The following is a 26923-nucleotide window of genomic DNA, read 5'->3' as shown; positions in this document are numbered from 1 at the left end:
ACTGGCAGGTGCTGATGCAATTATGCATTTTTTGTATAAAAATATATACATTTTGAGCTCAGTTGTGGCAATGGTGTAGATTTTGCACATTTTTGAGTCTACACATTCCTCACTCATTGTTCTCTGTAGTTGCAGATCCTCAGAATCAGCTTTTGATTATTAAGTGCATGCATCATTATTAATGTGTGTGTGTGTGAGTGTTTGTGGGTCAGAGGTTCAGCTCTGTTGTTCCTGAGCTGTAGTGGGTTGAGTCACAGGATTATTGATGCAGCTTCTCTCTTCAGCTCAGACACATTCATAGACGTCTCGAGAAGAAGACCAGCTGTATGCTTCTTCAGTCTGACGTCCCTTACCTGCAGGATGAGAAAAAGGCAGATTTTTCTTTTCCTCGTCTCAATCTTCATTTCTATGGGTGAGTCACTGAGCTTTTAACTAGGTAGGGTAAGATAGTCTTTTGTCTAATCAGCTAATCAGAGCTCTCATTACATGGGTAATCCGTTCAGTGGAACAAATGAGTTTGTAGGCAGGCAACATGCCTAGTTATTTGTCATTTCATACCTTCTTAAATTAGAAACAGTACAATTGAGAGATTACATGAAATTTACAACCATGTTAAATGTGTCTAAATTTACCTAAACTATATAGTATACATCTATGTTCCACTGATCCAAAATGGACAGTTTTAGAATCGTTTTGACTGTCATGCATTTATTTCTAAGCACATCATAGAGACCCTTGTGTATTTAAAACTTTGATTGTTTTATTTGTTATTTCTGTGTTTCAGGGAAATCTGATTTCGCACCATATTTTTATGATAATGGTGATGACAGTTTCAGTGGAAATATGGCGTTATTCACTGTTGCAGAAGACACATCTGTCGGTTAGTTCTCAAATACACTTCTGAAATCAACTATAATATCTGCATGTTATCATGTTAAATTTGATATGTATACGAATTTTATATGTATTTTTATTATAGTGGTGCTACTGTGTTATTCTCAGTAATATGTTTCTTTTTTGTTGAGTTTGTATTGTAGACTTTATATTTAATAAATTGAATATAGATTTTTTGGTAAATTGGGTTTATTGTAATCACAAGCCCTATTTGTACTTCATTTATTAAATAAAAACACTATACGTACACACAAGGACACATGCCAAGGTAATTTAGACTAATTGTGGTGCGTTTATTTCACAGGAACTCATTTGTATACACTAAATGGCTCTGACCCAGAAGGGGAACCCGTGACCTATGGCATGACCTTTGATAAGGGCTACAAAGAGTATTTCAATGTTGAGCCCAAATCAGGTCATGTGACTCTCATTGAAAGTCTGGACAGAGAGGTGTGTAGTTAGGTTTTTAAAGCTGCAGTCCGTAACGTTTGCCTCCATATCACCATCTCGAATTGAGGGTTACATTTCCCCCGAAACCATCCTTGGCTCAAATTAAAAATCATTATATTTTGAATTGGAGTAAGGATACAGATTTTAACACTTAAGACTCAAAACCGATTCTTTTTTACACCAGAAACATTACGAATTGCAGTTTTGACATCCCATGATGGTAAGGATCGATTCCAGCTCATCTAAGTTAACAATTCAATTTGTTTTGATTGCTTAGGTTCAGGATGAGATTGTGACATTTGTGAGCATCACAGATGGCAGAAACAAGGTGACAGACTGAACCAACCCACAACAAATCACTAGCTGAGGGCACGCTCATATTATACCTAACCCAACCGTTTCAGTGTATTTGTACTATATCATTTATTTAAACAAGATATAAGTATCTGTTATTTGTTTGTCAAATGTGCTTTCAATCTGATTCCTTCAGGTTGTGGAAAAAGTGAGTGTGTTTGTCACAGATGCTAATGATGAAAAGCCAGAGTTTTTAAATCTACCGTTTATGGCAGACGTCCCTGAGGTGAGAAAGATGGCATGATATCGTCATATTAAAAATGATTGAGTCACGATGAGGGCTGGAGCTCTTAAACTGAATGTTTTGACACTGTGTCTGTCTGTGTTTGGGTTAAAGGACATCAAACCGGGCAGAAGCATCTATAGAGTCCAAGCTGTAGACAGAGACCTGGGGTCAGGAGGAAGTGTCACCTACTACCTGCAGGTCAAATGTCATCTCACACACTGTTTGTCAGTCACATGTATACCAAATACACTAATGTACCATCATGTGATGCTCTTGGATTACATTTCAATTACATTTGTCCAGGTATTGAGGGCTTAGCCTCGCTAGTCTTTGCGTTTGACTGATTGAATTGATTTAGCTTCAGAATCTGCATTTTTAATGTCACCTCAATGGGTAGAGATCAGAGGATTGAGCGAGTGGGCCACACCATAACCTGAATCGTTTTTTTTTAAACCAGGACTTTGCCCTCTTGCCAGTGATGATGCCAGCAAAGCGCTGATAAGGGGGTGTCTGAAATACAAAGGGGGGCGATCACATGAATGCATATAATTCTCCCAGCTAAAAAATACATATACCTTCCTTAAGTTTTAACGTGTTATAAACAAACATCTCGATAATACAACCACAAAAACTGCAGCTATAGTGAGCAACGAGCAGAGCTCTGAATAATCTTACTACAACAACAACAACAAAACGCATAGAAGTTGCTGTGTAGTTTCTTTCTTTTTAATGCATTTTAAATGTCCATGGTGTAATTAGTTAATCCAATATACAACCTTGAAATTATGGAATGTTCGTATATCCTTCATGTCTGCTTTCCATAGTACAAGAAATTTTACATAATGAAACATAATTTAACTGTCTTTACAGCACACTGTGGCTTAAATTCAGTATCAGGGGGTCGCCTGAGGTTGTGTCTATACCCCAGAAGAACATGTTTACTCTCATCAGACCACAAAAATGACACTATTTTTATTTGGGTCAGATGATGTGGTTCTGCACATGACTTTTATTCAACAATGCTGCTTTACAGGGGCTTCTTGCAAACAGTTTAGCCTCAAATTAGAGGTCTTGTGACCGTCACAGTAACTACAGATCATCTTAGATAATCTTTGATCTTTCTAGAGGTGATGAAATGCTGCCATCCTGACTATTCATTGATCTGTTTTAACAGTAGTTGCTTGTTTTCTTACATGGGTTTTGGGTTTTTGTTGCCATTTTAAAGCATTTGAGATCATTTTAGCTGAGCATTCTAAACTTTGCTGCATTTCTTTATACGTTTTCCCTCTCAAATCAACTTTTTAACCAAATTGCGTTGTTCCTTCAGGCAATGTTTGAAATGGCTCATTTTATTTAACAATTCAGCAGCAGGTTTAGGCCCAATTCCATTTCTACCCCTTACCCCTACACTTTCCCCTACCGCTCCGCTTAGCACATTCACATGAAGGGCTAGCAATGTTGCAATTTTCTTTTAGTTGAAGGGATAGGGGAAAGGGGAAGGGTCAAAAACTTGACCCTTCAAACAAAGATTTTTCAGGACCTCACTTCAAAACAGTAACATGGCTGCTTATGCAAGTATATTTCAAGTCTTTTTTTCAGATTAACAAAGTTTTTAATGACAAATAATCACGTGTTACATTCAATCTTGTGTTCATATTTACAGTACAAGAAATTGCAACATAGACAAATGTAACCTCCGCAGTGTGATCACATCCCTGTTCCCCCTGACTGCATCTTTTACAGTCTATGGACTGAACGCGTCCCTGTTTCCCCGTCTGATCGCGTCCCCCCGGTCTGATAGCGATCTGGAGGAGGGACATGGGGAAAACTCTCGTGCTTAAGATTGCCAGTCCACCGAAACGTGAATAGATGGAGGGAGAGAGCATCTGATTCGCTAACAGAGGGATGTGTGGTGTGCTAATTTTGGGCTTCCAGGGCCACCTTTTAGGCTGTAACTAAACGTATATGACTACATTTAAAGGCAGCATCCTTTAAAGCAACACTATGTAGTTTTTTTTACCTTTAAATAATGTCTCTAAAATTATTTCAGTGATAGAACAACTTTTAACTGGACAAATTGTACTGTTGCTGCAACCTGAGCAGCCTCCTAGCTGCTACAAGCACACGCTGAAAGTGGAGGTGGAGGGTAGGAAACACAACCCCGCCCCTCCCCCTGCCTGCAAATGAGTGTCTGATACCAGGCACTGTTGCGCTTTTCAACCACATGGGGGAGCTGTAAGTCATTTTTACATGAAAACTACATAGTGTTGCTTTAAGTTGATGATAAATATAAGCATCTATTTTGACATATGACGTAGGCCTATGGTAAATGATGACATATGGTTGTGTAGTAGTGGTGTCTCATTTCTATTGGAATATTTTTAACCCTGTCTCCTCTGTTTCAAGGGGGAAGGGGTGAGGATTAGAGGTAGGGGTATAAAATAAAATTGAAATTGGGCCATATTTTATAACAAACATTTGCTTCCCTCTTTCTTAATAAAGGACAAGAAGGTGCTGTTTTTTCGTTAACTCGTCTGCTTTTATTTTTATCACACCACTCTCAATGAATCAGTCTATAACTCAGAACAAGTAGTGTGTAGGGATGTGCCATATCATACCAACGTCATATCATGATGTCAATGATATAGCAACTTGATGACGTATGTCGCATTTATGTTCCCTAATGCGCACAGCAACAACACCTGAGAGCAAGAACAGCAAGGGGGAGAGACTAGCAGCGGGTGATGTGCGCCAAAACAACAGCATAGCACAGAGAAAAAGCTCAGAATTTTTTCTTGGCTTGTCATTCATTAATTCACTAATTCTTATTTTGTGTTTTTCTTGCAGTCTGAACTCAACAACAAATTCACTATTGATGGTCACAATGGAGTTCTGCGCATTAAACTTGGTGAATCGTTGGATTATGAACTTTCAAGGATTCATTTTGTAACTGTGATCGCAAAGGTGAGGATCAAACTCAACAAAACAAATGTGTCTTTTCTCTTTCCTCTGCGATAGTGAAGGGAGTGTGCATCCAGGGTTAGAGTTAAAAAATGAAGTCATCATTCACTTCTCTTAATGACCCTTTTGGGTGTCTTTTGTTAAACACAAAAGGAGGTGAATTTAATTTAATGGGAGTATATTATGACTCATATTAAAGCAGTAGTGACCTTATGGCTAAAGAGTGTTGGGCTCGTAACTCAAAGGTCATCGGTTCGAGTCTCATGTCTGGTAGGTTGCGACTAAGGTGCCCTTGATCAAGACTAATTTCTCCCAGTTACTCACCGGGCACTGCAGTGATAGCTGCCCACTGCTTTGTGTGTGTGTGTGTGTGTGTGTGTGTGTCTGTCTGTGTTTGTGTGTGTATATGTGTGTGTTCACTACCATACTTAACATTTACATTACTTATTAATCATTTTTCAATGATTTTGTTTTTAAGGATTATATGTCTTATGTGTATTCTTTTCCAAGGACGGTGGTGGTAAATATAATGGGAAATACCATGTTTTGACCTCAACAGCGATTATAACCATCAATGTACTTGATACCCAAGATTCCCCTCCAGTATTTGTTGGTACTCCATATTTTGGATTCGTTTATGAAGTCTCTGTTCCAGTAAGTGATATGATTACACATCTACAATCCAGAAATGGATGGAATGTAATAATGCAAGTAATATTATTACATAATATAAAATAATTATAATTACATAATATAAAAACAGGTCGATGATCACATTATTGTCTTTGTTGTTTTGACTTTATCTCGTCAGGGATCAGAAATATTCACTGTAATCGCAAAGGACGGTGATCAGAACAACGTCAATCCAATAAAGTATTCCATCCTAAATGGTACCAATTGAATTTTTGAGCTTGACAGTCAGACACCTGGTTGATGTTTCTGGTTAAATGTTGCTGGTTTTAATGGACATTTGGGACTTTCTGTTTGCATCAGACAGTGAGGGATTCTTCAGCATCAACGGCACCAGTGGTTGTATTAGCTTGACGTCATTTCCCGTACAGCTGAGAAATGAGCTATATGAATTGAAAGTCAAGGTTGCCTACATTTTCATCAGAAAATTACTATCACTAAAGATTGAATGTAAATGTAGAAGTTGCCTGTATAATACGTTTTATGTTTTGAAGGCTTCAGAAGTTGGTTCTGACAACCAGTTACTTGACTATGCCATTACCACGGTTACTATTCGTGTGATGGACCTCAACAACCACCCACCAACCTTCTACGGTGAAACCGGTCCACAGACCATGTTTGAGTTGAGCATGTATGAGCATCCACCTGAAGGCGATATCCTCCGAGGTCTGAAGATCACAGTGAACGACTCAGATCAGGTCAGTGAATTAAACGTTCTGACTTGAATGCATTTGACAGATGTCATGTCATGTACAGTAGGTTTCATCATATCAGGACAGTTGTGGATAGTAAAGATTTTTATGTATAGATTTACAGTTTTCAGGAAGCGAAACAGGTGTCAGCGTGAAAGTTGGAACAAAAGCAATAAAATGTGTAACAAAATTTTAAACCAGTAGTGTTTTTTAGTATTATTAAAGATTATTAGTAACACTAGCATGTAATTTTTTGTGATCCCTGGGTTAAAATGTCATACTGAAACCTGAAATTTCAGTACAGCTCTAATCAGCTGGGATGGGTTTTGTTTGTCTTTACTGTTTATTAATATAGGGAGCAAATGCTAAATTTCGACTGCTGCTGGTGGGTCCAGCACGAGTTCTCCGCGTGGTTCCTCAGACCGTTCTTAATGAAGCTCAAGTTACCATCATCGTAGAAAACTCCACTGCCATCGACTATGAGAAATATCACTTCCTAACATTCAAGGTTACTCTTGGTGTTGTTTAAAAAGGACATCATATGATGCTCAGTGTCAGAGCTAAAACCGTGTGTGTGTGATGTTTTTCAGCTGTTAGCCGTTGAGAGCGACACTCCAGAAAGATTCAGTGCGACTGCAGATATCGTGATCAATCTTTTGGACACAAATGACAATATTCCAAAGTTTTCCTCTGAATTTTACATCGCCAAAATCCCTGAAAATTCTCCCGGCGGCTCCAATGTGGTTCACCTCACTGTGAGCCAAACCCTATTTGGAACAGGACACAGATGAATGTTGATGAATAACTTTTATGTGTTTGTGTCTCACCTATAACAGCAGCTTCATAATCGGCTTTATTATAATTTCTGCTGTTTTTGGATTCTCTTCCAGGCGACAGATCCGGACTCTGGGCTTTGGGGAGATGTGAAATATTCTATCTATGGTTCTGGTGCCGATCTGTGAGTAAAGAGAAATGAACTGTGCCAGCACTATTGATAACTATGGTCTTGAACAAGTGATTCTGGTTCTTATGCAATGCAAAAATGTTGTCCCTGAATTAATGGGACTTTAAAAGTAAAAAAAATATAACATTTTAGCAAGCATACGTTTTATAAGATTTTAGTATTGTTGACTGTAACAGGATAATATCGGATAATAATGGAGTACTAACAGACAAACTCCAGCAAAGGCTCTGACTAATCTTCTAAATAATTGTCAGAATCAGAAATAGCACATCCACACTCGCTAGTGAGTCAGGTCCCAATTAGGCAGCAGTTTGACAGCTGGAGGTAAGAAGCACACGGTTAATTCAAAACCTGCAAATTTATGCTGTGACTCTTCCCTAGTGCAGGAGGCAAATTATAATCTTGTGAAAGATCGCAGCTTTCCGACCGACTGTTAATTTTCACATTCAGAGTCACATTGACAAGAATAAAGAAGCCAATTAAAATACAGACTGGCTTACGCGATTGATTTTCATTTCAAACGCAGACAATTTATTTTGACCGTAAAACCATCTTTTCAAATTATGTTCTGGTTTTGATAATTCACCCACCGCCTGTGGTGTTGTTAGGATACAGAAACTTGATTTCAATACAGTGACAGTTTGTTCTCTTCATTACTAAATGATGGAAAAATGATGCTGTCATCATAAGTAACGTTTGACACGTTTTCTATGTTGTTCTCAGTGAAGTGGCTGTTATTGTGTGTTGCAGGTTTTTCATTCATCACACCTCTGGTGTTATTTACACACAGCCCTGGGCGTCTTTAGATGCTGAAGTGAAGACAAAATATAATTTCTACATAAAGGCTGAAGATATTGAGGGCAAATATAGCCTTGCAGAGGTGTTTGTGACCGTGCTGGACCGAAATGACCACCGCCCAGAGTTCAATGACAAGTTCTTAGAGAAGACCATGATTATTGGAGCTCCACTGAAAATAGAGGTTTGCTTTTTTATTATATAGTCCTATGCAAAGGTTTGGGCACCCCTGACAATTTCCATGATTTTCATTTCAAATATTTGGGTGTTAACTGATACAAATAACTCAAGGACAAAGTAATATTTCAGTAGTGAAATGAGATTTATTGGATTAACATAAAATGTGCGATATGCATCAAAACGAAATTAGACAGGTGCATACATTTGGGCACCCTTGTCAATTTGAATACCTGTAACTACTTAGCACTGATTCAGAAGTGGCAGGCCACGTAAATAATTGAAGAGGCAAAGGCGAAGGATGGTGAGAACTGTCAAAAACAGCCCACATACCATCTCCAAAGACCTACATCATCAACTTGCTTACGCCGTGGCTGGATATTTCAACAAGAGAATGACCCAAAACACTGTTCAAACTCTACACTGTTCAAACTCCCCTGTATATTCTGATATGTTCTGGAGTGGCCATCCCATTCCCCAGACCTGAATATCATTGAACATCTGTGGGGTGATTTGAAGTGGGCGGTCCATTCTCGGCATCCATCCAAATTAACTGGACTAGAGATTTTTTTTAAGGAGGAATGCTCCAAAATACATTCATCCAGAATCCAGACACTCATTACAGGCAATAGGAAGGATCTAGAGGCTGTTATTTCTGCTAAAGGAGGCCCTACTAATATGAAATTGCTGATCCAAACACCCAAATATTTATAAATAAAAATCATGGAAATTGTCACGGGTGCCCAAACTTTTGCATACGACTGTAGCTTTAACACAAAGCGGTATGTTTATCATTTACTCCATTTCTGTACATGTACTGTTATTTTATAGACATGCCTCAGTCTGTATCTCCAGAGTAATCAAAACCCCCTGAAGCCCCTGCGTTCAATCTGCTTATAGCTGCACAGCTATGAACTGTACAGCAGAAATCTATCACCAAATCTAAAGAATCCACTTAAGGAAGATTATTTGGTCCTGTTCCTTGGTTTGTTTTTAGGCTGTGGATGAGGATGCAGAGGAACCCAATAATCTGATTGAGTACTCCATTCTGAAAGCTGATCCAGACAACATTTTCGACATCAACGCATCCACCGGTGAGATCAAGCTGAAACCATTTGCTAAATCTATGGAGATTGTGCAGAACATCACCAGGCAGAAAGACTGCCGGTGGTCCGTGGTGGTACAGGCTCGCGATCAAGGCTCTCCATCCTTCAGTACCACTGCTGTTTTGAAAATTGATATCACAGAGGCGGTAAGACAACTTTAACTCTACATGTCAACTATGATAACTATAGCTGGACACAATTACTGAATTGTTTTTTGAACACCCTAATATTGTACATGCTTGTATTCATTGAAGAAGCTTGTATTACCATGTAAATACCATGTTGTACAGAAATATGAAGTTAACATATTCCAGTATCGTAACTTTACTAGCACATTCGTTTTATTCGATAATAATTTTGCGCATGGGCTTTAATGTCCATTTCTCCAAAGGCCCTGATTTACACAGCAACTAGCAGTTGAAGTGAAATGAATGCTTGTTATTTATACATTACTAACAACATTGTGTATGTGTGTATTAGAATGGGCTCAAAGGTCCTGTGGCTGCCTTTTTAATGCAGAGTCGAGACAATCCAGTGAAAGTTCTTGGTGTGGCAGCTATCATCGTTAGCGTTATGCTACTGGCAACTATAATAATCTCCACGGCTATGTATTTTCGCAACACAAAGTCTAACAGGATCACACCAGCACGACGTATCATACGCAAGAGACCCAGAGAGCATCACCAGTGGACCTTCAGACCTCCCCTCGGACTCACAGACAGTAACGATACAAGGGGCAACCACAACAACAGCCCCAGGCGAAAGCCACCTGCCCCTAGTGCTCCTGTCTTACCCCCCCCGCCCTCCAACTCGGGTGAGCGACAGTGGCCGACAGTGCCCACAGTGTCTGGTGTCGTGACGTCTGAGAACTGCAGTGGCAGCTGTAGATGGAGCTCAAATAAACCCACAGATAACGTTACAGGACACATGAACTCATCTCTGGTGTCTGAGTTAAAAAAGAGAATAGAGCAGAAAATCATTGATGCAAATCAAAGTTATTACTGCTGAAAACACTTAACTGGGTGATTACCATACAGAAACTGTGTGCACGAGCATGGGTAGGGCTGAGCGGGGCACAAAGTAATGCAGGATAAATTGTAACATGGACCTTTTATATATGTACACAAGGCCAAGCAATCTTTGCTTTTGATCTTTATTTCTCAATATCATAATTGATTCAAATTTGTAAAAAGTTATAATGTGTTTTCATTAAGATACTAAAAAAATAAGCACAACAGCAAATTTCTTTATCATATGTTTCAATGGATTCTGTGCATTCTCCTGCATCGGCCCCCGGAAAAGCGCAAATTCAAATCAGTGTAATTCCTGCATATTTTCCCTAAAAATCTCGCAACAGCACCGTGCCACTTACTAGTCCATATCTGGCATTTAAACTATTTATAAAACTACTACGTTATAATACATTTAGAGAATGTCTCATTGTGCATCTTTGGCAGGTTTTAACCTTTTCAATGTTACAGTTTAAAGGACACCTATAATGCAAAATCCACTTTTACAAGATGTTTGGACATAATATGTTGTAAACACAACCACCCTATGATGTAAAAAATATACCCGCTTCTTGTTTTTTAATCCCCATTAAACCATAGCAGTCTCATTAGACATGCCATTTTAATTCTCTCATCAATGTGAGGTCACATTGATAAAGCCCCGCCCACTTACAGTCCTGCATTACCATTGTTTTCACTCTCGGCAAGTTCTACTCTGTCCACTAGATACTATTGTCTCTCAGACTGTATTAATCAGATCTATTTTAACTGAAAGCGCTCACTGTATGTTTGTAAGGGAGTGAGGAGCTGTAGCTCATTTGCATTTAAAGGTACAGACATTAAAACAGAGCGGGTAAATAGGGTCATTTTGCACATGTTATAATGATCTTGGGGTATTTTAGTTGAAACTTTACAGACACATTCTGGGCACATCTAAGACTTTTATTAAATCTTGTAAAAAGGTTACAATAGGTGCCCTTTTTAACATAATGGAAACAACGCACTGTCACCAAAACAAAAGAGAGTTGCGTCAGCGATCTGGCGTCAGCATTGATTATGTGTTCTCATTAGTAGAAAAAAACATTTACCATAGTACATATGCGTTTGCTTTTGAGTGTCTGTGACATGAATAAATACATGATGTGCTTAAAAAGACCATTTTGAGGAGCCACAACTGCAATTCTTACAATATTTCTGTGTGTGTGTGTGTGTGTGTGTGTGTGTGTGTGTGCGTGCGTGCGTGCGTGCGTGTGTGTGTTTTTGCGGTTGTGTGCGTGTTTGCGGTTGTGTGCATGTGTGTTTCGGATGGATCAAACATTTAATGTTACAAATGGATGGTAAAGCAGAAAAGCAGAAGTTCTTTTAGGCTTCAGCTGTGTTGTACCTTGTTTTACAGTATTTTATCTCTGTCTCTATGTGTTTAAAATGTCTTGTATCTGTAAAACTATAATAAAAAATTCAAGAGGTTGGGAGGGGTTGATTATTATTAATTGGTGTTGATTATTTCAATACTTTCATGAGTTGATATAAAACACAATTTGAAGAATATAAAGAGAAGTGTTTAAAAAAATCTGAGGTAACAAATGTAAAACATTTACATTCTAAAAATGGCTGGGTTATTAGACACAACACACCGCTGGGTTAAAATTGACCAAATGCTGGGTTGTTTTAACCCAGCTGCTGGGTTATTATACACAATGGTTCCATAACAGCAACCCAGCATTGGATCATTTTTAACCCAGCATGTGTTCTGTCCAATATTTACCCATTATGGTCAAAAATAACCCAGACATTTTTAAAGTTTAATGGCAGTTTCCCAGACAGGGCTTAAATTTAGTCCCAGACTAAAATTAATGTTAGATCTGCCTAAACCACTTCACTGTCACCCAACCTTTTTTGAATGGGGGGGGTTTGAAAAGTTGATGTGCTCCTTCAAATTAATATCTAAATTTAATATTAAGTAACTCTGGCAAAAAACTGCGACTACATTATTTCTATCATCAGAAGACCTTGAAATATGAAAACTACATTATGAGAACTTTCCAGTGATATATAGTTTATCAAGATTTTTGGGGTTTAGAGTAGTGGTTTAGTGTTGTAAATATGTAAAAACAAATTGGGTCCACTTGTGGCCCCATGACATTTTATAAACTGACTCTCACTATGTCATAATTTTCAGAAAATTGTGATGAAATATAAAAACTGCATTTTTAGAGCCTTACAACGATTTATAGTTTGTCAATATTTGATAAGAATCCATATGCAAAGCATCCCGCTGGCAGGACAGTGACATTTAGCAGAATTAACAATGTTTTGAGGCACATTCTTATCATAATTGAATCGCTTACTCTCTGAACAAAATTTATTTTATAAAACAATGATTTGTATTCTAGAGCTTAGACAATTCCAACAATATATAGTTTGTCATGATTCAATAAACATTTACATCCAAAATATTAAAGTAAACCTATATATCTACAGTAAGTTAATTAAAAAAACATATTGTACTAACATATCTTAACATATATCAATTGCCACTGTTCTGTTTCAAGATGTACACCAGTCAAAACTACTTCAATGCTGTAAAATTAAGGCCTAGTCCTGGATTATCTAAAACTTTTCTGGGAAATTACCCCTTTGTGTTTCAGTTTTATTAAATAACTGATAGTAAATGTATATTTTAAAGCTGCACAGACATCTTGCAATCTGTTTATATGAATGACAGTTATATTTTTTTTAATGCAGGGGTCTTCAATGTTTTTCAGGGCAAGGACCCTTTAGATGAGAGAGGCATGGAGCAGTGACTCCCGATATTAAATGTGTAAAACAGAGATACAAGTAAGCAGTAAGGTACGGGAGGCTGCTTTATTGTATTAAAACTGCGGTCGGCAACTTTTTTGATAATATTTTTTGATCATATTCACTGAAACCAACACTTTGCTCCATAAGAACAACATAAATTAGACTGTTTAAGAAATAACCCGCGCTTCTAGCTCCACCCAGAGCCTGTTATTTGTTTTGCAAAAAGCACTACCGGTTCACTTGGTCCAATCAGCGCAGGGCTGTGTAAAATCTGCCTGTCAATCACAGTACCTGCACGCTCCACAGACCCCCTCCCCCTTGGCACGTTACAATATCACGTGCACCCACCTAAAGTTCACAAGCGTGTTGGATTGAATGCAGCGTGATGGTGAAGAGAACTTTCACTAACAAACTTTCAATTCCTTGGTTAACAACCAGAGCTAGGAAAACAACCGATGAAAAGAAGGAAACAAAGATAGAAAGCGACCGTGACCGTAATAAAACTAGGATCAATATCAGACCAGCATTTGAAAGGTGGAGGAATCTACGAGATTTTAAAGGGTTCAAGCTGGATGCAGAGCTTACCACATTTCTTCTCGACAGGTAATTGTTGTTCTTTATCAACCATTGATTGTATTTCTGAGTGTTAGGTAAGTAATCTAAGTATTCTTGCTAAGTATTCATTCACAACAATACTGGTGCACACGTGCTGACCAGGACGAGTTGAAGGGAGGTTGCTCATTGGTAGTGGGGGAGGGGCTTGAAATTGTAAACATTTGGAAACTGCTCAATCCTCCAGAGTTGCCAACGGCAACTTTGAGCACAACTATTTACATTAGCACTATTATGCTGTTGTTGTATGCATAATTTTCTGTGTAATTTTTTTGTTATAGTACAGCTGAACACAAAATTAATAAAATGTAATTTCTTTTTCAAATATTTTTAAAGTGATGTTTAACAGAGCAAGATAACTTCATTACAGTATTTCTGCTTATATTTTTCCTCTTGCGAAAGCTTTATTTCTTCCAATTTGCCTGAAATAAAATAAATATTTAAATTAAAGAACTGCTATGATCAATATTAGCAGAAAATATATATATACAAGATGAAACGTTTTTTTTTTCAAGTTTTGTTTGTTTATTGTTTGTTTGAGCAGAGGGTTTGTTATTTTATTTAATAAATGTGTATGTTTATATATTTTTAAAAGAAAGTTTTCCTGGAAGGCATTTTGTGAAACTTTTGTCAGGTATGGGGGAGGAAAGAACCCAAGTGCAGACAGCTCGTAACTTAAAGACGTTTAATAAAACATAAATATCCTTAAGGCGCAAACAATGAGAAGAACTCAAAAATATAAACACGACAGACAGAGGGATCACACGCGATGGTATCTTACGATACACAATGAACCAGCACAAGACATCAGACACAATGGCATTAAATAGGTGAAACTAAATTAGGGAACCATGATAAACAGGTGTGGGGAATAAACTAATCTAACACTAGATTACCATACGAACATCTTGAGTTATTTAAACCTACTACAATAAAAGAGCTCTCTAAATCAGTAACATCATTCAAATCATCGACCTGTATATTAGACCCCGTTCCAACAAAACTACTTAAAGAAGTATTCCCTGTAGTGTCAGACCCAGTACTAAAAATCTTTAACTCATCGCTAGAATTAGGCTACGTTCCAACAGCTTTCAAACTAGCAGTTATTAGACTGCTCATTAAAAAAACCACACCTTGACCTGGGAGATATTAATAACTTTAGACCAATCTCAAATCTCCCTTTTCTTTCTAAGATAGTAGAAAAGGTAATGACAAGCCAGCTATGCACATTCTAAGTGAATAATATTACATATGAAAGGTTCCAATCAGGATTCAGGCCCCACCATACCACTGCTCAGAGTTACAAATGACCTCCTTTTAACATCTAATCTTGGTGAAATCTCAATCCTTATATTACTAGACCTTAGTGCAGTCTTTGACACAATAGATCACACAATCTTACTTAATAGACTAGAAAACTATGTTGGTATCAGTGGTCAGGCTTTAGCCTGGTTTAGATCGTATCTAACCAATCGCTACTACTTTGTTTATGTAAATGAGGAAGATTCATATCACTCACTGGTTAAATACGGCGTACCACAGGGATCAGTTTTAGGTCCTATCCTATTCTCGTTATATATGTTACCTCTAGGAGACATTATCAGGAAACATTACATACGTTTTCACTGATATGCGGATGATACCCATCTTTACATCTCGTCACATCCTAGCAAAACCCACCAGTTTTCTAAGCTGCATTAGCGGTATTAGGGACTGGATTGCACATAACTTCCTTATGCTAAACTACAATAAGACAGAGATACTTATTATCGAACCGAATCGCTCCAAACATAATATGTCAGATTACAAGTTGCCCATAGATGGCTGCACTGTGGTGCCATCTTCCAGGGTTAAGAACTAAGGTGTGGTGCTCAACAGCAATTTATGGAAAGACAAAGGCAATTAGTTTAGGCTTAATAATAAGAATTGTTAATGATCACAGAGAAGAACAAGGACATACAGGTTTATCAAAGCGTTTTCAAAAGCCAAGAACTGCTGTCAGAAGTATTATTAAGAGATTTGAAGAGACCAGCACAGTGGAAAGCAAACCTGGTAGAGGTAGAAAGTGAAAGATTTCAAAACTTTAGGAAAGAAAAGTAGTGAGAGCGGTTTCTAAAGACACAAGAACAACTGTCAAGACACTAATGAATGATTTAACCAAGTCTAGGATTAATATCTCTAGAAGCCTGCACAGGAATGGACTAAGAGGCTGATGACAAAGAAAACATTGTTTGAAGGAAGAATTTTTAAGGAAAGTTTGGTTCCAAACTGATCATGAGCCCCATTCACTTCCAAAATAGAAAAAAAGAATACTATGGAGGTGAATGGGGCTCAATTTTGTAACAGTTTTGTTACAAACATTCATCAGAATATCTTCCTTTGTGTTAATTAGAACAAAGACATTTATTCAGGTTTGTAACAACATGAGAGAGCGAAAGATAGTTAACGTTTTCATTTTTGTGTGAACTATCCCTTTAAAAAGTTTCTGTTTTTCAGGAATACACAACAGAGCCGTTGTGTTTCAAAAGAAGTTGATTCAAATACAGATGAAGCGTTCAGGAACCAAGGACCATATGAAAAGTATTTTATTTTGCCATAATTTCCAACACAAATATATTACAGACACATTTACATACACCTAATATGCTAGATTATAAATAGAATTATTTTGAGAAAAATGAAGAATTAGAAACCATGTACAGGGCCAATTTTAAAATTCTCATGTGACAAGAGTATTTATGGAAATTATCTTTAAACAGTGCAAGATAACAAAAGAGGACATTCATTCATTCTTGTATTACATTTTTGTCTCTTTTTAAGACTGAATTGTAACTAAAGGTGGGTTGTATCCTGTCATAGCAGAGGACACTGATATGCATTGATGCTTAAAAACACACATTAATTAAGTCTCCTTTAGTCCATGCCAAGAGTGCATTAGGCACACTGTGAGACCATCACAGCTGTGGGGAGAAATGTGTCCATCAGCAGAAGTATTCATTTGGTTGCCCGTCCGTCCTGGCCGTAGCCTCTGAATCCACGCTAGAACGAGTGGACAGCAGGCGGTTGGATTCATCCTGGTTAAGTCTGGTCAGATACTCTCCCTCCAGTCCTTTAGCTTTGGTGCCTGGAGAAAGAGTTTCAAATGTCACATATGAATCTTGAATGTCTTTGGACTTCCTGCCCATCAGTTTTTGTAGCCTCCTCTTTAGCGCCCCGCAGCACACAATGAGCGTCAGGGGAACCGCGATGACGCAGGCAACTGTGATCACGACAACATTAATGAGCTTTTGCGTGCCACTGGCACTGGCGGCTTCATCCGTTGAGAAAATCACACATTGCTCCTTCTTGGGAATGAGACCTTTCACGCACACACATGCTATGTACTTGGTTTTGGGCACCAGCCCTTCGATCGTGATGCGATTTTTTCCTGGCCCAACATTAATGCGCCGCATGTCCCTCTCGCCAAACACAGCATACAAGACGCTAAATGATGTGGTGTTGGTTGCGGTGGGTGCCCTCCAGTTCAGCGACACAGCATGGTCTGTGTCGCCGATAACTTTAACTGAGCGGACCACTCTGCGCTCTGGGCCTTGCTGAAGGGAAGAGGCATTAGCATCAAGGTTACTCAGCACATCTTTCTCCAACTCGTTTGGGCTGTTGTCCGGCACGGCGGCAGCTGCAGGAGATGCCCCGGCCTTCACCTCTGAAGCCTCATCAGAAATGCTGTAGCTTTCGATCTGGATGGAAGCTGTGGCTTTTGGTCCATTGAAGGGTTCAACGAGGGGCACCGCCACTGACGTTGTGGATGGTGGCATGTATCTGGCAATGAGTTTCTCCTGATATGCGGCACGCACGAATCCGCCACTCTTTTTGCCGTGGTTTTTCTTGCCGATTTCATCTATTTGCCATGTGTCTGAAATGACGAGTGAGATGATGGCGTCTGCACTCCCAACAAAATTGGAGGCTCTGCAGACATATTTTCCTGAATCTCGATATGAAACAGCAGGAACGCTGAGAATGGACCAGATGATGCCCTCTTTTGAAATTTCCTGTTGAACTGAAAGCCAACATATTAAATTTCTACATTTGATGTCTAACAGAACTACTACAAACAACAATGTTTGAAATGGCATGAGATAAATTTCTTACCAAACTTACCAGTGGCATTCATTGGTTTGCCATCAGCTCGTGACCAGGACAGCTCTGGGATGGGCACTCCGATGGTCCCACAGCGCAGCAGGACATTGTTGCCGAGGGAGCTCCGGACCCTGGCGACTGCCGTGTGGACCCGGGGAGATTGACACTTGCGAAGCTCTGTGTCAGAGAAGGGAACTCCAGACAGGCTCTCTGGCTCAGTGCAGCGCAAACGTGTATCGATGAACGCCACTGAAGATGAAGGAAACTTCTGGAACTGTACCAAGTCAAACAGACGACAGTCACACAGCCAGGGGTTGTCATGGAGACCTGTGCAAGGAACAGATCATTTTGACACTGGATGGATATCTTTTTCTTTTACATAACAATCATTTGAATCCTTCTGTTTTAATTTAATTCAAACTACATGAAGTGATCAGGTGTAAAAAGGCTGTAAAAGATATATGACTAAATCTATACAGTGGCTTGTTAAATATAAAAACAAACTCTTACCCAAAATCATTTTGGAATTATCTGTATCTTGAGGAGGTTTCAGAGAGAACCATGAAGAAAGAACTTCTGCCGGAATGGTAGTCAGACTGTTGCTGGAAAGATCCAGGTATGTTAAGTTTTTGATGTACAAAGACGCCTCCACTGGGATGCTGCTTATCTTATTATTGTGCAAATCCAGAAGCCGAAGGCTGGGCATGTCCATCAAACATTCCCATGGAAATGAACTGAGAAGATTTCCATCCATCCGTAATTCATCCAAGGCATAAAGTCCACGGAAACTGTCCACGCTGAGCGAGGAGAGTGAGTTGAAGGATATCCAGAGGTACTCCAGGCTGTTAAGATAATGAAAGCTGTCAGCTGTGATGTGGCTGATCCCTGTTTTCTCGATGCGGAGTTTAGAGGTGTCCGAAGGAAAGTTCTTTGGGACGTCAGTGAGTTTCTGGTCATTGCACAGGATGCTCCTATAAGAGCAGATCATTATTATAAATCACTTTAATGTTTATAATTAAAATATAATGTCAAGTAAGATTATGAAAAAAACATTCAAGCATTGTTATTAGGTTATACTTTTATATAGATAGGTAGATACATTAAATATATAGATATATAGATAGATAGATAGATGGAAGTGCATCTGCGTGTGTATGTTAGAGCCATCAGGCCTGATTCCCAATCCCTTCAGACAAACATCAGAGGAGATTAAAACAATCACGCCAGTTAATCCAACAAACTAAAGCGAGAATAAAATCTGCCATTGGTCCATATAAAACATTTTAAATGACATTTGTAAATGACAGTCCATGTTAATTTTACCTTGATTTGGAACCATCACTCAGTTTGTGGTAGAAGCAGCTACATTGAGGAGGACAGGAGCTACAGAGCAATGCAAAAGAAAACAGCAACAGTCCAAAAGTCAAATCCACACTAGCAGACATCTTCTATTCTATCAGCTCTATAGCTACTGTGCCGGAGTTTCTGAGCCTGTTATCTGTTCTGCATCTCCCACAAGCACTTTCTGCTCCCTCTGCTCTCAATCCCCAGATAAAAGGGATAGAGCAGATTAGAGGAAGGACTTGGGGTATTTTCATTTACACGATTACTCCTTCCTGGAAGCTCATAGGCTGTGTGCTTGCCTTTTGTATATATACAGAACAGACACTTGTTTTTTGATTGGAGAGTTAATTTTAGACCTGGGATTGGACAACAGTTTTTGAATTAATGCCATTTAAATAGTGAATACGGTCGGGTTACTTTCACTAAATGTGTCAGGATAGACAAGGGGAATTAGAATTAGGTACAGTTTGGCTTTTTTGCCTGTTACTTAAAACAATAAATGCAACTCCTCAGTGTGTTTGATTATGAAGCATGGAACTCAGGATTTAATTACACGGAGGACATTTAAAATTAAATGGGTAAATTATATTGATGATAATATGGACTGATGCCTTTATTTGGTTTGCTGAAACTTACTATCACATTTCTCAATCTTTCTTTTGAATGCCTTCAAATTAACTTGTTATTGAGCCTACATCACTCTTAATTATTTTGCATTCTTTGAAGAGAAAATATTGTAAAATAAATCTGTGTGTACAGTATTTCCCAATGGCATTTAAGTTTTTAATTGTAACCTTTGATTAATTTGGATATTTGTGGCCACCATCCACAAAAATGTGACCCTGGACAACAAAACTTAAGTAGCACGAGTATATTTGTAGCAAAAGCCAGAAATACATTGTTTGGTTCAAAATGATAAAAAATTATTAATGTTTAAACCAAAAACATTAAGATATTAAATAAAGACCATATCCATTTACATATTATGTTAATTTCTTACCATAAATATATGAAAACTTTTCTTTTTCTCAGTAGATGCAATGCTAAAGATTTCACTTTGCCACAATCAAGGTGATTTTCTCAATATTTAGATTTTTTTGCACCAGATTCCACATTTTCAAATATGTACCTCAGCCAAATATTGTCCTGTCCTAACAAACCACACATCAACACTGTAAGACCCTAACCTAAATTTAAAGTATTGAAAACTTTTATGGAAACCAATTACCTAAAAAGATCAATTTTTTTAAGTAAATAAAATGTATAAATTACAATGAATCAACACCGAAAAATTCATATTTCATTTTATTTAATGTTTAAGGACAACATACTTAAAACTACTGTTTTACCTTTATTCTTATTATTATACTAATTTATTCATTTAGCTGACGCTTTTATCCAAAGCGACTTACAATTGCTGAATATGTCAGCCTCTGGAGCAACTTGGGGCTAAGTGTCTTGCTCAGGAACACAATGGTGTGTCACAGTGGATTCGAACCCGGGTCTCTCAAACCAAAGGCGAGTGTCTTATCCACTGCGCCATGTGGTCCAGGGTGCCAAATCAAAGCTTATCGCCACAAATTGATTTTTGCACAAAGGGTTTTTCATCTTTCTCTCTCATGACAGGTTTTGTTCACACACCCATGTCGACAATCACCTGGCTCTACTGTGACTCTGAAGTTTGATTTATACTTGAAGCATCTGCCGAGTGGGCAGTCGTGCATGCTAATGCGCAAGACCCCATTTTGCATGCCAGTGCTCATGGTATATTTTGTGAAGACTCATTTAGCATAGGCTTTGGGTGCAGCTCTACATCCAAAAATGATTGATCTGAAACACTATTAGTTAAACATTTTTACCAATATCCCCTGGTGGAAGTGCCACCACAAATGAACTGGTTAGTGTGAAGAACTGAAATTATATAGTGGGCATAGTGAAAGTCACATCTTTGTTAAGTATTGAACGCATACTTAAAATGTGACATTTACATTTAACTATCCCAGTGAGTAGTGAACACACACACACACACTGCAAGTAATGAACACACACAGCCGGAGTAGTGATCCTCTATCCACTTGTTAAGTTTTGAGGTAAGGAATACTGTTTCCGCATCGTTTATGAGCACTATTTTTATATTACACATTAAAGTGAAAATTGTATAAACTCATGGTGTACACAGCAGTCTCCAGGCTCACGGAATCTTTGACAGCAATATTTTAAACATTTGTAAAAAAATCTATGTCCATGTCTGGTCATTTTGGGTTTTATTATAGAGATAAAATAAGTATCTGGGATTTTGCTATGCGTATCTGTTGGCATGATTTTTTTGTCATTTTCAATGGCATTTGAGATCATTTAAACCTGGAAGTGATGCAAGACATCAAACTTAACAAGCGGATCATTACAGCGACTGGGAAACAATGGGGTTCAGGTGCCTTGTTCACGGGCACCCCAGGCCGTGTCCCAAATGGCACACTCTGTACTTGTGGACTTCTTCCACCCTGTGGAGTCCATACTTTGATCACATCATGTAGTGCAGACCTTAGGGACCCTTGATGCAAGTCAATGAGGATGCACCGTTTAGAGTCATATTTTGAGACTGACGTGAGCATCATTCCTGAAATAGGAAGAGAAGTGGTGAACTTCCATCCGTCGTCTGATTGCTCTTTCACAAGGTTTGTAAAGTGTGTAGATCCTGCAGCTGTGCCTGCAGCAGTTCAGGTTTTGCAGAGGAACGCATCAAGGGTGCAGAGGGGGCGCTGATGAGCACACTTAGGAGTGTAAAATTAGATTAAGTGTAGATTAAGCGAGCATGTGTAATTTAAGGCCACAAGACCGAAAGTCCACATAAAGTGCGTCATTTAAGACAAGGCCTCAGTCGCAACCTGCTGGCCGCCAGACTTTAACCGTCAAGCTGACAGTATAGCTCCGTATATGCTCCTCATGGTACTTTGCATAACGTCAAACACACCTCTTTCCGAGACAAGGAAAATTGCACTGGAGAAATTAATGTGGTGAAACAGGACATTTTTCAAATTTCAAACATGATTATAACTTCTATAATAACAAATAAAATCTCAATCAGATCAGATCTAGGGTCGGATGAGCCCCTTTAGAACATGACCCCACAAACACAGCTAATAATTTTTATTATTACAACGTTAATTGTATTGTGAACATAAAGCTAAAAAAGCGTAAAAAACTCTTCACCTACAGTGCAGCTTTATATGTAGAAATCATTTGATGCAGATTTAAATGTCGCTTCTTGTTTTTTAATCATGATTTTGCTCCTTTGCATTTTCTTTATATTTGGTTGCCTAGCTGTCAACCAAATCAATGGCCTTCAACCTTTAGAAATGTTCACTCATAAAAACACTTTCTCATTTTAACAGCATTAGGCTACTCTAAATAACATAAGTGCATTTATATGCTTCATTTCTCATAGGCCTTCATTTTATTTATTGAAGTTATTTCATGTTTACATACATACACATTGCATTTGTAAGCTGTAAGAAGTTACTAAGCATTTAAGTTATTAAGAATTGGGTAATAACTTGTTGTTTTACTTTGACCCAATGAAAGACGAGTTTCAATGACTGGCTGTGTGTTGTTAACAGGCTGTGGGCCGGAACAGATACTGCACTGTTTAACAACTAAAGAACTTCAGCTGCGTTAAATCAATGTAAAATTAGTGCTGGTCTACCGCAGACAGACAGATTTTGTGTACCAGAAAAACAGAGGTAATGTTAATAAAATCTATACATTTTTAAGCCTTAAACATTCTATGTCAAAATGTAGTTCTGCACGTATAGTGGATATTTTTTTAAGATGGAGATATTTTTAAGAGTCTCTTAATTTGGTCTCTTCTGCCACATGTTTGCATTTAATGACACAAAAGACATGATAACAGTAACATGTTCTATGTGTCTCCACTACAGAAAAGATAGAAACCTTACTCCACCCCCCAAAAAAGAATTTTTTTTAAATTAATAAAATGCGCAGTTTGGACGCATGGTTGATGTGAATGAGAAACTTCTGAGGTATTAAAACATTCCTGCAGGGATTTCTGAGGTTTTAAATCTTTCACAACAGCATCATATATAGTTAAAGTTCCAGTTCAGCATTCTCACATTCACAGAGATTGAGAAATAGATTTTGCAGAAAATGGCTTCATATTCATTACCGGAGGGATTCAGTGACTTTGATATGTTTGCTTTTGGATCTGTACTGCTGGTTGGAGGTCAGTTACGTTTATCAATCTGTTTATTTATCGATGCATCTTAAATTGATGTTTATTTGTGAAACATTCGATGTTGTATAGTTTAAGTATTCTGTTGTTGTCACTTGTGTCTGAAGTCTCACAGTCTATACCAGCGGTGGGCATTCCTGGTTCTGGATAGCCACTGTCCTGCAAAGTTTAGGGTGTTTGTGTGTTTAATTAGGGTTGGAGCTAAACTTTGTGGTACAGTGGGCCTCCAGGACCAGGATTGCCCACCCCTGGTCTATACAGTCTGAATATCTGATTTTCTCCATTTAGGTCTTCTTGGGTTTTTTCTTAATTTCATATCGATCATGGCGTTCCTCAGGGTCCGTGAAATGAGGACACCCAGTAACTTTTTAATATTAAATCTGGCTTTGGCTGATCTGAGTCTCAACATTAATGGTCTGATAGCTGCTTATGCAAGTTATCTAAGGTAACCAGCTGAACTAAAGAGGGAATTTGCATTAACAAATGATGTTCAACATTCAGATATGAAAGATTTGCAAGTTTACTTCTCTCTTTCTCGTAAATGAAGCTGTTCAAATTTTATTAAAAAAAAAAATCTGTTTATTTTTCTGAACTTTATGGAAGATTCTGGCCATTTGGATCAGAGGGTTGCCAGGCCCATGGTTTTCAGGGGATGGCCTCAATTCTGGCTGGAATCAGTTTTCTCGGTGCTGTTGCCTGGGACAGATATCATCAGTACTGTACTAGTGAGTCCACAATGAAGACACAACTCCATCTTTAATAAAATACCATACATTACATTCCTTCAGAGTTATGGCAAATAAAATAGCAACAAATCCTTAAATATTACAAGTGTCACATTCGGTTGTGTACCATATCTTTTAAAATATATAGAGGTTTAATTTTGACCTTTAACACACCACAAACTTAATAATCTCAACTAGATGTTTGTTAACTGCTTAAGGCGTTAACAATGTTTTTCTTTAGAGCAGAAAATGTTCTGGAGCACATCTATGACCATCAGCACTATCATCTGGATTCTGGCTGTGTTTTGGGCTGCTCTACCGTTGCCTGCGATTGGCTGGGGAGTGTTTGACTTTGAACCAATGAAAACATGCTGTACACTGGACTACAGTAAAGGAGACAGGTATGTTCATCTCACCAAAACTGCTAAAATATTTAACTTTTCTCTTGCGTTCCTATGTCACAAATGGCGTGAAATGAAATCAAAACGCACAATATTCAGTCTTTAAACTGAATTAGAAAAATGTTTCATTCTTGTCCTGGATGCTGATTGGTTCATAGCAATTTTATATTTAAGATTAAGCACAGTAAAATACTGTTTACATAGCTCCAATGTGGATTGAATTCAGTGTCTTTATACAGTGCTGTTCCAAAAGCACATTGTTTTAAAACAGCTGTACAATAACCAAAAGTTTGTTGTATAGTTCTGTGCATCTCACTCACCTGCTGTGTAACAAACTTCTCTTACAATTTACAAAAATTTAAAAATGAAACTAAACGTAAATGTTTCAATTTTGTTGGAGAACCTCGTCATTGGATTATTGTCATTTTCTCTGCTTTTCTTAATTTTACGAAATTGTAATTAAATTTTCTTTTTTTGCATTAAAATTTTTTTTCTGTTTGCTGTGGGTCATACATTAGCGGGGTATGGTGCAAACTCTCTCAGTTCATTTTAAACCAATGGTAATAATAAGCACACATATTAATTGTCCATGGCCTGTCAGTATTGGATTAATCCAGATCACTCTTTTAAAACATGTCCAGTAAAAGTGTTATGATTTATTTTGCTATTTTGACAATTATTTTGCTATGACGCATTCAATGTACCTGTATATTTATTAATGTGAAACACAGATATGTTCAATTTATTTGTTCCATCCAGGCATGTTGCAAACAATGTGATTATATTTTAAAAATAACGCAACATCTTGTACCATATTACTCATAAATTTCTCTTCTATTTTATGTGTACATAAATTTGAATGTTAATTTTTTCCTTGTCTTCTCCAGGAATTACATTACCTACATGCTGACCATAACTGTGCTATATTTAGCATTTCCTGTTCTCATTATGCACTCTTCCTACAGTGCCATCTATGCACATTTCAAAAAGATACACCATTTTAAGGTACTGAAGCACTGAAGCTTTGATATGCTGTTAGTGTCACCAGTCTCATCTCCCTCAATATATCGTGCATAAAAAGCTTCTTACACTTGTTGTTGAAGGCCCGTGCTGCAGTCCTATGTACAGCTTACAGAACCAACATAATTTTTTGCATAAATTATTTTTATTCTTTTTCATTAATAATTTCTTGTAAATAAACATAAACTTCAAGATGTCTGTGTTTCTTAGTTTAATACAGGCTTACCTCTGAAGGTGCTTCTGTTCTGCTGGGGTCCATACGTGCTCATTTGCACATACGCCTGCTTTGAGAATGTTACTCTCATTTCACCAAAGCTCAGAATGGTCAGACAATCAATAATCACAAATTCGATAATGAACACTATTGCTAGTCTGAAAAAAATGATCATGTTCTGTTGTTGTAATTAATAGAAATGATAATGTAATTGTCATGTTAGAGTCAACTTATGTTATTTGTCAATTTTCTAGGTCCTTCCTGTCTTGGCAAAAACATCTCCAATCTTCCATGCTGTGCTGTATGCGTACGGCAATGAGTTCTACAGAGGAGGAATTTGGCAATTTCTTACAGGGCAGAAATCTGCAGACAAAAAGAAATAAAAGTGCATAGATTCAGTTATTTTATTTGATATGTAAACCATGTATTCAGATCAGTCTACACAGGTTTACACAGTGTTACTGTAATTTCAGTTCTTTTGGACACTGTATTTGTCTTGTATACTTTTAGTTAGTTATTCACACGGAGGACAGTGTCCTCCAATGATAATGTTAGAGATGACTTTAAAAAATAAACCTCTGCCTAACACAAACTTTACACATTAGGATTTATTTAAGATACAGAAATGTATCTGTTTGTATTGCATTCCCATCATATTATATATCTGTTATTTTAGAAGTGAGTTTTGCACTCAAATCTTGGAATTAGTAAATGAACAGATTTGCACAAAGGGCTTTTGTTTGTTAATCCACATAATAAACTGTGAGCCACAAGATTTATGAGACATTCTTTAGGGGCTAACTAGGGCACTTATACAATTTGAAGTGAAAGCATAGAAAGCCACATTGGAGAGTTGTTTTAAAACTTTAAAATTTTTAAAGCAAATTAAGACTAAAGTGTTATTGATATGCTATATGTTCAACAAGTGTTAACTGGCATGTTGACTCTGTAAAATGTAGAGGGTCATTGCATTTGTAAGCGGGATAGCTTGTGCTTCTTTACAAAATATGATTAAATATAGTGTTAATTGTATGCTTTTATTTAACCCTAATAAGTCCCTTGGGTTCAATCTTACCCCAATACACTTTTCTCTAGTTTAA

The 26923-nt window shown here is 37.8% G+C and overlaps 3 protein-coding genes across 6 annotated transcripts; 2 read left to right on the top strand and 1 right to left on the bottom strand.

Moving 5' to 3' along the window:
- Positions 1-223: 223 nt before the first annotated feature.
- Positions 224-11789, top strand: LOC135758037 (cadherin-related family member 1a). Its single transcript, XM_065272851.2, has 17 exons — positions 224-412; positions 785-880; positions 1199-1344; positions 1622-1672; positions 1835-1924; positions 2036-2122; positions 4772-4888; positions 5396-5539; positions 5697-5775; positions 5879-5979; positions 6070-6273; positions 6623-6775; positions 6858-7022; positions 7158-7225; positions 7982-8210; positions 9201-9455; positions 9790-11789. The coding sequence occupies exons 1-17, from the start codon at positions 361-363 to the stop codon at positions 10315-10317; spliced, it is 2565 nt and encodes an 854-aa protein (XP_065128923.2). The 5' UTR covers positions 224-360; the 3' UTR covers positions 10318-11789.
- Positions 11790-16438: 4649 nt separating this feature from the next.
- Positions 16439-19363, bottom strand: lrit1b (leucine-rich repeat, immunoglobulin-like and transmembrane domains 1b). The gene is made up of 4 exons (XM_065272340.2): positions 19194-19363; positions 18381-18841; positions 17892-18197; positions 16439-17790 (listed from the first exon to the last, which is right to left on the bottom strand). The coding sequence occupies exons 1-4, from the start codon at positions 19313-19315 to the stop codon at positions 16715-16717; spliced, it is 1965 nt and encodes a 654-aa protein (XP_065128412.1). The 5' UTR covers positions 19316-19363; the 3' UTR covers positions 16439-16714.
- A 3507-nt stretch (positions 19364-22870) lies between these two features.
- rgrb (retinal G protein coupled receptor b) lies at positions 22871-26799 on the top strand. 4 transcript variants are annotated; one of them, XM_073816171.1, is made up of 9 exons: positions 22923-22954; positions 23153-23254; positions 23353-23454; positions 23752-23908; positions 24067-24188; positions 24430-24589; positions 25477-25594; positions 25820-25933; positions 26078-26799. In XM_073816171.1, the coding sequence occupies exons 3-9, from the start codon at positions 23379-23381 to the stop codon at positions 26204-26206; spliced, it is 876 nt and encodes a 291-aa protein (XP_073672272.1). In that variant the 5' UTR covers positions 22923-22954; positions 23153-23254; positions 23353-23378; the 3' UTR covers positions 26207-26799. The 4 variants fall into 4 exon arrangements, with proteins under 4 accessions (XP_065128372.1, XP_073672272.1, XP_065128371.1 ...); XM_065272299.2 differs by having other exon boundaries at positions 22924-22954; positions 23336-23454; XM_065272300.2 differs by lacking the exon at positions 23153-23254 and having other exon boundaries at positions 22871-22954.
- Positions 26800-26923: the final 124 nt, after the last annotated feature.

The sequence above is a fragment of the Paramisgurnus dabryanus genome, chromosome 1 (genome assembly GCF_030506205.2).
Source record: "Paramisgurnus dabryanus chromosome 1, PD_genome_1.1, whole genome shotgun sequence".
Lineage (NCBI taxonomy): Eukaryota > Metazoa > Chordata > Actinopteri > Cypriniformes > Cobitidae > Paramisgurnus > Paramisgurnus dabryanus.
This window is presented reverse-complemented; position numbering and strand designations above follow the sequence as displayed.

Bases quoted from the DNA above. Each gene is read 5' to 3' on its own strand.
- rgrb (XM_065272300.2), top strand. From the start codon at position 23,379: ATGGCTTCATATTCATTACCGGAGGGATTCAGTGACTTTGATATGTTT. The intron at 25,595-25,819 runs GTACTGAAGCAC...TGTGTTTCTTAG, and splicing joins AAAAGATACACCATTTTAAG to TTTAATACAGGCTTACCTCT. The intron at 25,934-26,077 runs GTCAGACAATCA...TCAATTTTCTAG, and splicing joins TTTCACCAAAGCTCAGAATG to GTCCTTCCTGTCTTGGCAAA.
- LOC135758037 (XM_065272851.2), top strand. From the start codon at position 361: ATGAGAAAAAGGCAGATTTTTCTTTTCCTCGTCTCAATCTTCATTTCT. The intron at 1,673-1,834 runs GTGACAGACTGA...TGATTCCTTCAG, and splicing joins TCACAGATGGCAGAAACAAG to GTTGTGGAAAAAGTGAGTGT. The intron at 4,889-5,395 runs GTGAGGATCAAA...TTCTTTTCCAAG, and splicing joins TTGTAACTGTGATCGCAAAG to GACGGTGGTGGTAAATATAA.
- lrit1b (XM_065272340.2), bottom strand. From the start codon at position 19,315: ATGTCTGCTAGTGTGGATTTGACTTTTGGACTGTTGCTGTTTTCTTTT. The intron at 18,842-19,193 runs GTAAAATTAACA...CTGCTCTTATAG, and splicing joins AGTGATGGTTCCAAATCAAG to GAGCATCCTGTGCAATGACC. The intron at 18,198-18,380 runs GTAAGAGTTTGT...TTCCTTGCACAG, and splicing joins TAATTCCAAAATGATTTTGG to GTCTCCATGACAACCCCTGG.